This window comes from Erythranthe guttata, chromosome 4, assembly GCF_056151865.1.
Source record: "Erythranthe guttata isolate IM_541 chromosome 4, IM_541, whole genome shotgun sequence".
Classification (NCBI taxonomy): domain Eukaryota; kingdom Viridiplantae; phylum Streptophyta; class Magnoliopsida; order Lamiales; family Phrymaceae; genus Erythranthe; species Erythranthe guttata.
Genome location: NC_142536.1, coordinates 18365926 through 18379446, shown reverse-complemented (window position 1 = coordinate 18379446; position 13521 = coordinate 18365926). Strand labels below are relative to the sequence as shown.

The following is a 13521-nucleotide window of genomic DNA, read 5'->3' as shown; positions in this document are numbered from 1 at the left end:
TTTTTTTTGTTTTCGCGAGTCTATGTAGATATTAATTTTAGGATAAATAGTACTTAAATCTTAACCAATCTTAACCCCAGGTAATATCAGTACCTAAAATCCTTGTGGCATGGGATAGCTTGTGTTAGATTTTCCGTTAAACTTAAGCGTGTGTGTTAAACGTTAAGGGGGTCATCTGCAAAATTGAAAGTACAAGGGTTCATCTGCAAGAAAAATTACTCTGATGTTTGATATTGACGGTTAAATTTGATGGAAAAACTAATGTAAGCTACCCATCAACCATGAGAGGTTATGTGCTGATATTAAAACATACACCTGCAAAGTTTGTAATCATGGGGTTAAATGTTATCTACCCTTAATTTTATTGAAAGATAAAATAAATGTAAATATATATTTTTAATTACGTTTTATATGAAGAGAGAATATAGTAATTTCACCCGCAAGGGTGGCCTAGCGGTTGGAGCAAGAGAGCTTGGGTATCCAAATAATAAAAGATATATGTTTAAATGGCCATTATAAAAACATATTTTAGTAGAATAGATTATAATGCTATTTTAATAACATATTTTTCTATAAAATAGATTATAATGCTATTTAAATAAGAAACAAAAACTAGAAAAAAGAAAAAAAAAACTCACACACATAGCATGCATGTCACGTGAGTAGCACACCGTGAGAAACGAGTTTAGCTTTCCCGCCCTCAACCAGCCGTATAAAATAACTTTTTTTAACTGTCTCTTAACAGAAGTCTCTCTCTCACTCACTCACTCCAAAGCTCCGACGCCTCTTTTTTCTCTCTCTAGAAGAAACTATTCAACTTCTCTCTCTAAAAATGCAGAGGCAATCCAACACCTTCCGCGGCGCAGAGCTGTCGCCGCCGCATACTTCACTGCCCATGCCGCCGTACTCCCCTGAGATGAAAATTGATGAAGCCACCGTTCTTCCGCTGTTCAGAAGGCACTCCGGCGACGGCAAGAGGGGGGTTTCAAGGTACCGGTGCTCGCCTGAGAGGAGGGCTCACTTCATCCCTGTCGTCGTGATTCTCTGCCTCTTCATTCTCTGGTGGTTTTCTCATCCCGGTGAGATTTCTGATTCGCGATCGTTCGTAGAAAAATCGGAATATGAAAATTGGTTCAATTTTTATTCTTCTAATTTCATTATTGATCTAATCGGATTCTCCTGAATGTGATTTGGTTCGTCGATTGCTCATGTTTGCAGTGTTCGTGTGTGTGTGTTCTTAGATTGGGGGAATTGGAGAATAATTAGGGATTTAGGTTTTTGTTTTGCGAATTAAATAAAAAAAAAAATTGCATGGAATCTACTAATTGTGTTGTCTGATTAAAACTGGTAGTTAGGATTTTCTTCGAAATTCGTTATGGGATTCAGTAAAAAAAATTGCTTAATCGTCTTCGATTTTCTTATTTGTGCAAGATTTTTCGTTCATGGTTTCAAGAAAAAAACTAAGAAAATAAAAACTGGTTTCGGTTATTTCTTTCTTCTCGGTTTTTGCTTTCGGAATTAATCAAGATATATTGATAAAGGGTCTCGTTTTTCTTATTAGTGTGATCTGATCAATCTATGATTGCTTCTGTAATCCTTCGTTGATAATCATTCGATTAAATATGCAGGAAAAAAAACGAGTAACTTTTTTGATTGAACTCTGATTATAGCTTTCAACAAACACCCTGTCAACAGAAATTTCTACTGATTGTGGTATATCTGATTAAAGCTGCTAGTTAGTTGCATACTACGAACAGCAACGAAACAGAAAGAGAGCATTTTCGTTCGAGTTTCATCTGTTTAATAATTGTCTTGTTAATATCTGTTTTATTACTTTATATACGCTTAATTATCTTGCTAATAATCCGTTTTATTCGTCTATCGACAAACAGTGTATTTGGAGATGAAGAATGGAAGAATGATCGGTGTTTCGCGACAGATGATTCCACAGAATACATATCTTGCTAACCTGGCATCAATCTTCACTCCATATCCATCAATCTCCGAAAACGGTGGTCGATGATGAAGACCAGAACGAGAAAAAAAAAGTGTACAGATAGCGCTGCTATTCCAAATCGAGAACCAAATAACGGTGAACTTTTTTACGCTTCCGTGATTTCGATTTTTCGTGAATGTTTTGATGTAATAATAAGCAAACTGAGTGTAAGAACCAAAAAATATGGCTCACTGTGTTGAATTTACAAAAGTACAAACTAAGTCATTACATTTGTTTTATGTTATGTGCTCATGATTCTTGTGAATTAGATTAGATCATTCCACTTTGAGTTCTCTAGAAGAACAAAAGGGACCCTTCACAAGATAAAACGAAAAAGTCTCGTTTTTTTTTTCGTTTTTGGAAACTACAATTCACTTATCTCACCGGTTCTGCAATTTCCCACCCATAAGTACATAACCGAGCTCCTTCTCGAAGGCAAAACTCTACAGCAGTCCCTCCTCGGTGCCTGTCAAAATACACATGAAAAACGAACTTTATTAGGCTCTGTTTGTATCAGGAAAAATGCCGAGTATAATTTTTTTTTTCTGTTTGATTAGGAGGTAAAATACTAGATAAAATAATTAAGGGAAAAACCAAACATACTACATATTTTCATTTTTTTAAATTCATTTGCTTTTGCGTTTTTGTTTTTCTCATTTCAAAATTAATGGACCAAACATAGCCTAAGAACAAGGGAATTTTAAAATGCACTTAAAAAAGAACATACCCTGTCCCACCGGCTACTATCGGACCGTTTCAAAACAACAACAGACGTGACTTTTTCAGGCGAATCGCTCTTCCACCGGCAATAAGGATGCGCTTCTTTATACCTCGAGTAAACCCCGATGATCTGCCTCCTCTTCTCATCGTACTTTGTCGAGCTCAAGTAAAACAAGAACGGCTTCTGACAAGGGTGCCTGGCCACGGGCCTAGTGTTGAACGCGTATGCCGTGTAGTCGGCCCGTTTGTACCAGTTGAGGAACGTGCGCGTGGGCATTGCCAGCTCACGGGGGGAGATGACCCCCCTCATGATCTGGACCACGTATCCCCACGAGACGGAGATCGACCAGTACTTGTCCTTGTCGTAGCAGAACGACTGCTGGATTATGCTGGCCGAGTCTTGCTCGACCGATTCGAACAGTCTGTACAGGCCTTTGACTCGGGTCATGCCCGGGAATATCGGGTCAACTACGTCCAGGTGGTGGAGAGAGACTAGTGGGGTTATTGGGTGGGCCCCTAAAAGGCCTAATAAATTTCCGTATACATCGTACTGCATTTTTCAAGAAAAAAATATATATTATAAGATTATTGCAATGTAATCTTGTAATTAGAGGTCAATTATAGTTAGATCAAGGGGTTCATGAATATATTAATTACTATACCGATCGAGTTTCAATTTATCCAATTGTTCGCGACAAAATCGAAAGGATTAGCAGCAAAAACAATCACTCATAACTCCATATCAGATTTGATATTATCATTGCAATTAATCTTACAATTAAAGCTCATCAATTGTAATTGGATCAAGGTAATTTTCAACCCACAATCGTCCAATTAAATCAAGATTCGAAAAGTTATCGAACTAACCAAACACTATATTACCGATTTCCGATTTATCCAATTAATTGTTCACGACTGAAAATCGAACAAATCGCCAATCAAACAACCACTCATCCCCCCTATGCCAAATGCCTCTTCTTTGTTTTCATAGAATTCTTGATTTTTGTTTCATGCTTTCATCTCTGCATGCATGCATGCAAACTACGTACTTTTAGAGAGAGAGAAGATGCATGCAAATTGCAAATAATATACATACCTGATGAAAACCAGATTCTTTGGTGAGAGGAACACCAAGCTCAGACATGCAAGCTTGAATCCTATCATCACTCCCATACAATCCAGGATAACGCTGGATACACTTATCCTGCATTTTATCCAGCTCCTTCGCCAAAGGATAGCTTATCGCGAACCCGCCTCCGCCGTACGCCATCGTGTAAGAGAAGAGAATATTCTGTATGTGGCTCTCCGACGAGCTCCCGATGTAGTAATACTGCGTGTGGTCGTATTTCTGCAGCACCCTCAGAAGATTCTCCACCACGAATACCGTGTCGTCGTCCCCCATAACAAACCATCTGACGTCACTCATCCCCAATCTAAGGGTTTCCGAAACTACCCTCGAGATCCTGAGGGCCGATCTTGAGCCCTGCTTGTTCGTGTAGTCGAACTTCGCGGTGTCGCTGGAGATGCGGATTTCCGGGAGGCGGCTCTTCTCCGGCGGCGTGACCCTGACGTTGTTGTCGAGCCAGACGACGCCTCGGGTTCGGTTTGGTTTCCACCATAGCTTTATGTATTCCTTTCTGGTGGGCCATAGGCTGGAGGAGGCGGCGATGCCGAAAACGACGTGGTTGAGCTGGGTTGTTTGGGGTGGTGGGGGTGGTGGGGATGGGGGTGGGGGTGGGGGAGGGGGTGGGGGAGGTGGGGTGGGGGCGGGGAGTTGTTGTTGGAGGTTTTGTTTGGAGGAGAGATGAGAGCAATCGGGGGTGTTGTGGAGGATGAGTTTGGAGGAGTAGAGGGTGTAGATTAAGAGAAGGGTTATGAAGAAGGTGGCGATGGAGTTTCTGATCAAGCAGAAGGTGGGCCGGTGGGATGATTGGTGGTTCATTTGGGTTGGCGCCGGAGGGAAGACGGTGTTTCTTTTTGGAGAGAGAGAGAGATTGCAGAAGCAGCGTTGAGAGAGATGGAGAGAGAGAGAGAGAGAGAGAGAGAGAGAGAGAGAGAGAGAGGGGAGATGTTTTTTTTTCAATGGAAGAGAGATGTTTCGGATCTGTGTTTTTTTTTTAGTATTTTCTTTTTTTAAGAAAAGTCTATGGTTGGCTGAGGCTCCTTTGGCTTTTTTCGCTACTATTTTTCTTTTATTAAATGGTTAATTTTTCTATATTTAATAATTAAGAAAAAAAAAATAGATGCAATTTTAAACTTTGCTAAATGAAATTTACATCTAGTTATTTATTTACATTGGATGTAATTTAATTTTGGATCTTATTTAATAACCAGCAACTAAACGCACATACATATATGTGTGACTGTTTGCAGATTCGTAGTTGAAATCCACTGAGTATAGCATCTAATTAACGTAAATGTAGTTTGTACCACTAGGCTTAAAACTTAGTATATATTTTCTTCGTATCAATTGAGCCTAACTGAATTTATAATAATTGACTCTGTGAGCCTGGGTTTGACAATAATTGTCTATGTGGTGGAGGTCCGGGCATGGGTGACCCACAATCGAATATCATGAGCGTTTGTGTGTTGAATACACTTTTTTTTTTTGAGTAAATTCAAGTCCATTACAAGGGGAAGTAGGGGAGGGGGGACTCGAACCCTAGACCTTTACCTATTGGTAAAGGCTATGTATCAACTCTCCTAATGAGAGTTGGTTGTGTGTTGAATACACTATAAGGTTAGGGTTTGCGTCTTTCCTGACACTAATTGATTTTAGGACAACTAGTAGTGTATGAGATGTTAAATAATAGTAGATTAGTTGATTCAATAGATTTAAATCAGCTGACTCAATTAATTTAAAATAGGGCAAATTACGGCCACCCCAGAAGTATGACCAAATTACGAAAAAAACCTCTTGCTTGGTAATTACAGCTATCCACTCCTTTTAAATAACTTTACATAAAATTTATGTAATTCAGTTATTTACCGAACCAAATCATATAATTAGTTCGATAAACGATATGAAATGTTGGCGTACCGAAATTTCGATTCAATTTTACCTGATTAACATCCCTAAATTTACCTCTAGAGAAATCTTTTCATAAGATAATATATAGTCAAGAGGGCGGTTATAGTTACCAAAATAGAAAGGAAGATTTTTGTAATTTGATCATAACTCAAGAGTGACCGTAATTTACCCTTTAAAATAGAAGGTTAAGTATTACATAAAACAATAGGATAAAACATATTTTACTCTTTATAACTTAATTGATTTTATATCAATTGACTCAATCGAGACACAAAATATGAAAAAAATAGCAAAAACTAATTAAATGACATGAACAAAATAAAAATAAATTATTGCCAACAATATATTCTCCCGCCCTTTTCCTTGTATATAATTTTATTTCCTTGACGCAAAAAAAAAAAAAAATCACTACCCCCATTCGCCTTTGTCCCCCTCAATAAACAGTAATAACTAATAATACCCAATTCAGATCCCAAATTCACACTTACTATAAGGGTGCATTTGGATGGAGGGATTTGGGGGAGGGATTTCAAATCCATAATAACAAATCCCTCGGACTTGTTTGGATTGAGGGATTTGGAGATGGATTTCAAATCCCCACCCCTCCTTTTTAGTTGATTTTAGAGCAATAGTGATGGATTTCAAATGACTCCTAAATTGGAGTCATTTCAAATCCATTCCCCAAATCAAATCCCTCCCCAAATCCCTCCATCCAAATGGACCCTAACTTCATTTATTTTATTTTATTTTCTTGGATTCCTCACACACTACACACACTGACACACTGTTCAGTGTGTGTGTGTGATAAATGAATAGAGCTCGAGTTTCCCTTTCCCCCAATTCAATGGCATCTGATACCAACAACAACAACAAACCCTTGTCATCAAGAACCCAACAACACCAGCAGCAGCAGCAATTGGTCTCCACAATGATAAAGCACGGCTTCATCTCCGACCCCTTTCTCTCTCCTTCCCGCCTCACCACTCTCTCTCCTCCCCCCACCTTCAAGCCCGCCCCCGGCCCGAATCAGAGCCCGACCCTCTTCCAGATGATGTCCGCCGAACAGGCCCGCGACCCGAAGCCCGGTTCCGAGGCCCACAACAAACTCCACGACAGGATTTCATCCCTCCTCTCTCGAGCCCCGTTCAACGTCACCGACCGGTGGGGGGTTGGTGACGTCAGGCTGACGGTGGCGTCGAGGTCGGATTCCGGCGAGGGCGAATCGCTCCGAGTATCCATGGACGTGCACCGGAGGGTTCTCGCCGCCGGTAGCCGGTTCTTCGCGGAGAAACTCCGCCGGAGCGGGACCCACTCCGTCGAGATCCTCGAGTGCGATGACGTGGCGGTCTACGTGGAGGCTGTTGTCCTCATGTACTCCGATGAGTTGACCGCCGAGCTCTTCGGTATGGATGTCTCCAAGATCTTGACCCTCTTGAAGGTTTTTTTTTTTTATTTTTTTATTTTATTATTTTTTGTTATGCTTATTCGAATTGTATGATCTTGAATCTTGATTGTTTCTACTTTGTGGGCTTATGATTTGTTAATTATAATTTAGATTAACAGAGTATCAAATGTTCTTAATCTTAGGTTAATTAATCTGTAACTAAGCCAATTTAATTTCGTTTAATTCAACGAAGAATCGTAGTCGGACTTGAAATCTACGGATAAATGCGATTAGCCGAGTTAATTTTTATTTTTTTTATGTTGTTTTCTGCAGATTTCGTCGGCCATTATGTTCGACGAAGGGGTGAGAGCATGCTTGGAGTATCTAGAAGCAATACCTTGGTCCGAAGCGGAGGAGAAGAACGTAATTTCACATCTCAACGAACTCAATCTCGACGGTTACCAAATGGACGGTGTGCTTCAGAGAGTGATATCCGACCCCTCTACGTCTTCAAGAGCCGACGAAATCTTCTTTAAACTCTCGTCGAGCGTACTGCGTGCAAAAGACGAAAAGCCCCGTAAAGAAATGAAGTCGTTACTCACTCGATTGCTGGACGAAGATCATTATAGTAGACTCGATATTTCGAGAAACACTCTCTACCAACTCTGCCATAGATGCCTTAGCTCACTCGTGCTGAGCTTATCAGCGGCCACGTGTGCAGACGAAGAAGCCGTGCAGCAAGATCGAGGGGTTTTAATGGCTGAGATCGCTCGAGAGGCCGATAACATGCAGTGGATCGTGGGTATTTTAATGGACAGAAAAATCGGGGAGGAGTTTGTGAAGTTGTGGGCCGATCAAAAGGAGCTTGCGGTTCTTCATTCGAAGATTCCCGTAATGTACAGACACGTGATTAGCAAGATTACGGCCCAAGTTTGCGTCTTTATCGGACAGGGCAAAGTGTTGGTTCCGAAGGAGGTTAGGTTCGGCTTGCTTTCGACTTGGCTCGATGCGCTTTACGATGATTTCGGGTGGATGAGAACGTGCGGCGGGAAATCGGTTGACCGGAAAGTTGTTGAGGAGGGATTGGGTCGGATGATTTTGACCCTGCCGCTGACTCAGCAGCAGTTGATTTTGATGAAATGGTTCGATAGGTTTGTTAACGGAGGGTATGATTGTCCGAATATTAAGGGGGCGTTTGAGGTTTGGTGGCGAAGGGCTTTCGTGAAGCAGTACGTGGTGGAGTCGCAGCTGCAGGTAGCTTTGTGTGACGTGGAACACTGATTTTGATTGTAGAAATCGCAGTTTGTGGGACCCGTTGATGAGGTGGCGGTGTAATCAATGGCGGAGTGGAGAAGGAAATGAAAATCGAACGGTGGAAATTAATTGGCACGTCCGGTAACCTCGTGTTCGTCTTGCCCTTATCGACTCGGGTCGTATTCTCTGAAGATCTTTCTCTTGTGGGGTCCATTTAAACGATTGTATAGGCCATTTGATAACCGTCCATATAAACTCTATAGATTTTTTGTCCACCCTAGTAAAATTCTGGCTCTGTCACTGAGGATAACCATCGATTTACCACATAGAACGAATGAGCTCATGTGTGATATTTATAGCTTGTGAATTTCAATCGGACCCTTTTTAACTTCAAATTCAATATAAATTCCTCAATCACTTTGTAGTAGGGGTGGAAATCAGACGGATCAGATCGGAAGTAGCACTTTAATTTTTTTTTTCGAAAGTGAAAATTTAATTACAATTCTGTTAAAACTAACTGGAAATTGAAAATTGAATGAAAAAACTTGTTCCTAAATTGGAAATTTCTTGATCGATATCCGCGGCATTCAAAAATTTCCAATTCGGTAAAAATCATAACTTTTGGAATTATTTTAAGAAAATTAAAATTGATTCGGGAATCATAATCTCATATATATTCCAATTTTTAACCAAAAAAAAAATTGGAGAAAAATTGGAATCAGAATTTTTCGGATTTGGAATGAATTTTTTTGTTCCAGATTGGAAATTTTCGAATCTGAATCAACGGAAATCGAACATTTCCTTCAAATCTCCACCCTAGTTTGTAACGAGGGGAAAGCTCATGCGATGATAACTTAAAAACAAGGGCAAATTGAAACTTTTCAGTTAGCTTTTTCCACCTCAGCTTTTGAAACCATAATCACTTATTCACAATCAAGAATATATAGTGGGCCTTGATTGACAGACGGGCCCAATCATATTGGGCCTCAGGAATATTATGGCCCGATTCGATTTCAGAGAAAAGCCACTTGTGGACAGTGATTTGGCAACAAGAGTTGACGTGGCGTTCTCTGATTGGATGAATCAAGCTGATGTGGAGCTGATTTGTCAGAAGGCAATAGGGTTTCACACGTGGCTGAAATTATTCGGTTATGAGTAATTTATTTTACCAGAATAAGACCACAATCATAAATTGGCTTATTGATGACTGATTACTACACAAATAAGCAAAGCAAAACAAATTTACATATATGAATCATCACTTTGCTTAAAACATATATCTGGGAATTTGAGAATTTTCCGACAAATATAAAATAGAAAAATGCATAAATTAATCAAGAATTTCCTCCTTACTAGAGAATTTATTTTCTATTTAATTCGATGATAAATTATGTCAAAACCAGACTGTGTTTTAGGGCCCTCTGATTTAAATCGCAATCTTATATAGCTCGTAAATCTTTTTTGTTTTTGGATAAGATAAGTAGTTCAATCATTTATTGAATGTTTTTTCACCCGCATTAATACACATACACGCGCGCGCATACACACTCTCTCTCATTTTTTCTAGAAATTTACGAAAGAATTGTTAATTTTTCTACTAAAAAAGGAAAATAAATTTTTTTTTTCTCTCCATAGATATCTAAGGGGTTTCCATTTATCAAATAGATTTTAGCACATTTATTGTGATTGAAATTTTTTTTGGTATTATTTAAATTAATTTCTTTGCCTTTTTTTTTGGGTTTTTTAATTAATTCTTTTGTGTCTATGATTAAAATTGTGTTTGGCGGTATTTAAATTTGATCTTTAATGATTTTATTGGATTAATAATTATGATTATTGTCCTATTTTATAATTTAATGTTGAAATTTGAAAATTTAAATTCATTTTGAAATGAGTGGTTTGAATTTATAATATTTAGACTTTACGGACATATAATATTCATTATGTAGATATATATTTTGCTCTATTTTTAATGGACTTAATTTGTATTTTATAGAAAAAAACTAGTGGGGCCAAGCTTTAATCCTTTTAAGTTTTTATTATATATGAGTTGTGCAATTGGCCAATAATTGAGGTGGCTCAATAAATATATCTTTTTTTTTATATGCTTTTTGCAAAAGATTTCTATTCCATTTATAAAATAAAATTAAAAAGGGTCTTGTTAAAAATATTATATACCAGCACAACGAAAATAGTACCCCTATGATATAATACGAATTAGGGCATCTCATGTCAACAATCAATAGTTTATATATATATATATGATGATGCTAGTATATAGCTCACCTAGGGGTATAGAAAATGAGTTGGGAGAGCAAAGCGGATCAGTAGCTTGATAACTTGATGATCCTGAGGTCCCTGCGAAATGAGTACACGTGAACTAAGCCGGGGGTTGATCCGACGGAAACCCCTCCGACGCTCAAGTCAGATGTACGGATCCTAGAGATAGTAGAGAGAATAAACTCGTGGTTGATTATCAATAATGAGAACGTACCTTTTCGAATGAGTAAAACACTTATTTATATATCGTTGAATGGGTTGGGCTTAGTTTGTTGGGCCCAAGCCTTATTTTGAAGGAGCTTGGGCTTTCGTGTAATGGGCCCACTTGTATGTGATTGGGGTTTCATGTATTGGGCCTAATTATTAGATAAATTTGAGGGTCCATTGGGCCGGCCCATTTAGGTATATCATTAAGCCCCCCAACTCTCGATTCGAGTCGGGGGCTTGTGTAGAGGGATCCGGGTCGTGTCGAGAGTTAATTGCGGCGTTGATTGAATTGTTTCCGTTGGTGGTGAATTATTTCCTTAGCTTAAATAAGGGAATATTGTATTTATTTGGCAGCAAGGTATATATTTAAGGGTTTTAAATAATATACCAGGGCCAGATAAATAGACTCCTTTTGCGGTGTAAAGAATTAAACTTCAACTCTTGTGAAATAAATATGGGTATGTATCTTTAACTCTAGGTCTTCCTCTGTGCTATTTTTCTCTTGAAATTTTTTTTTTGCGGTAGAGTAGAAATTTTTTGTTTCTTGATAATTTCTTCGGGGAAATTTTTTCTCATGTCGAATTCGGGTAATTCGAAATCTTTGCGAATTAAACTTCGAGATCCGGTTGAAGGGAGCGAGAAGACTTTTGGTACAGTGGGTATGGAACGCGAAAATCTTAGGGTATGGGGTGTGAAAATCGGATCCGCAGTGAGCGTTGCACGAAACTCTGTGCAGATGGGGGTGGTAGGGGGCTCGGATGCAATTGCTGGCTCGAGCCGCGCTTCGAGCCACTCAAAAACGTGTGAGGGCGCGCGCTTCCAGGTTAGAGGGAACCCGAGCCGAGCCGCGGAGTTGGGAGCTGGCTCAGCGGCTGAGGAGGGGTGGACCAGCGCACGTGGTCCAATGGGATGAAGCCACGTGCGCGCAGCTGGTACCGGGGTAGAGGCACGCGCGCGCGCGTCGGGCGCCGGAATCGAGAGACGCGCGCGCGTGCCCATTAATGAGCAGCAGCCTGGCGTGCTTCCCGAGCGACGCGCGCGCGCGTCGGATGGGCGTGCTGTGGCTGACGCGCGGACTTCAGCGAGTGGGGAGGCGATACGTGGGCGGCAACTGGGTGATGACGCGCGGGCTTCAGCAAGTGGGGAGGCGACACGTGGGCGGCAGCTGGTTGATGACGCGCGCGCGCATGAATCAGCCCTTTTTGGGGCCACGCGCGCGCGTGAGAGCGCGTTACAGCCCGGTTTTGAGGCTGGTTCGGGCGAAATTGACGGGCAAATTTCTGAGGGTGTTGATGTGCGTGGTGTTTTAAACGGGGGAAGTTTCGGTCGGCGAGAAATCATTGAATCTTGGAGTGACGATGTAGAAATGAGTATTCATGTTAGTGAGCAAGTGGATGGAGTTGTGGCTAGTAGGCGTTATTCTCGACGTCAAATCGTGGATTTTGGGAGCGATAGTGATGATTCTAACCACGTTCCTTTGGTGAGTGATCATGCGGCGCCAAGTAGTGAAGTTGAGCTGACGGATGAAGAGGAGGTGGAAGATGATATTCCGCCATGTGATGTTGAGGTTGATAAGAGGAGGCAAAAGAAGAAGAAGCCAATTAATTTGGACTTAGTTGATTTTGATAGTATGTTGACGGAAGAGCATTTGCGCTCTATTCGTCGTCTGTCTGGAGCGCCAGGTAATGTCGAGTTGCTGTTGCCTCAGAAGGGCGACTGTTTGTATTCGCCGCCTGATGTGTTTCATACAATATTTTTGGGTTATTTGACTTGTACATCTCAGATTACTCCGCATCCGACTTTGTTGAAGGTTTGCGAAGAGTTCAAGATAGGGTATAGTCAGCTTACTCCGACTGCAGTGCTTACGTTTGAGGCGTTTCACCATAGGGTGTCTCTCGTGGGTTTGCCTATGACCGTGTGTTTGTTCAAGGCGTTATTTACGTTACACCGGCCCAATATGACGCCTTTCTTTTGTTTTCATCCTCGCGTTCCTTACCAATTCGTGAAGAGTGTGAAGTTATCTTTGGGGAAATGGAAGACCCATTTTTTTTATGTGAAGGCTCCCACTTTTGACGTTCCTATAGTTTGGAATCCTACGTGCGAGAGCTTCATGATAAATGCGAATATGGCGAAAAGGATTGAAGAGTCGGGATTGTGTGACGTGGAATTTGACCCGAGGGTTTTGATACCAAAGGCGAGGGGTCAGCACCATATATCCTATTGTTGCCTTGACTTGTGTTTTGTTTTGTTTTTTGTTTTTTTTTTGTAGTTCTTTGGTAGTCTGTACCTCATGTCATTTATGTGTTTGTTATCTTTTGTAGATGGGGGTATTACCTTTGCGGCACTTCAAGCTAAGGCGAATAAGACGTCGAAGAAGGCGTCGAAGAAGGAATCGAAGAAGATGTCTTCTACGTTGGGAGGTTCTACAAGTGGTTTGCTTCGTGAGGAGGTCCATGTAGAAATACCTCGAGTAGTCGCAGATGATCGTAGCAGTGCTGGTGAAGTGGAGGGGCGTCCACCGACGAGGGACCGTGGCAAGGGAAAGAGGGTGGATACCGAGTATGTGGCTGTGCCTAAGCGTCCACGGGTAGACCCAGAGGAGACTTATGCTTTCCATGGTGGAGGAGGGAAACAGCTGTTTACTTATGG

The 13521-nt window shown here is 40.7% G+C and overlaps 3 protein-coding genes across 3 annotated transcripts; 2 read left to right on the top strand and 1 right to left on the bottom strand.

Moving 5' to 3' along the window:
- Nucleotides 1-768: 768 nt before the first annotated feature.
- LOC105949195 (uncharacterized) lies at nt 769-2077 on the top strand. Its single transcript, XM_012972486.2, has 2 exons — nt 769-1079; nt 1893-2077. Exons 1-2 carry the CDS (start codon nt 833-835, stop codon nt 2021-2023), a joined length of 378 nt encoding a protein of 125 aa, XP_012827940.1. The 5' UTR covers nt 769-832; the 3' UTR covers nt 2024-2077.
- Nucleotides 2078-2122: 45 nt separating this feature from the next.
- LOC105949007 (uncharacterized) lies at nt 2123-4795 on the bottom strand. The gene is made up of 3 exons (XM_012972273.2): nt 3813-4795; nt 2724-3266; nt 2123-2462 (listed from the first exon to the last, which is right to left on the bottom strand). The coding sequence occupies exons 1-3, from the start codon at nt 4656-4658 to the stop codon at nt 2361-2363; spliced, it is 1491 nt and encodes a 496-aa protein (XP_012827727.2). The 5' UTR covers nt 4659-4795; the 3' UTR covers nt 2123-2360.
- Nucleotides 4796-6477: 1682 nt separating this feature from the next.
- LOC105949169 (BTB/POZ domain-containing protein) lies at nt 6478-8799 on the top strand. Its single transcript, XM_012972458.2, has 2 exons — nt 6478-7185; nt 7465-8799. The coding sequence occupies exons 1-2, from the start codon at nt 6556-6558 to the stop codon at nt 8410-8412; spliced, it is 1578 nt and encodes a 525-aa protein (XP_012827912.2). The 5' UTR covers nt 6478-6555; the 3' UTR covers nt 8413-8799.
- The last annotated feature ends 4722 nt before the right edge of the window (nt 8800-13521 follow it).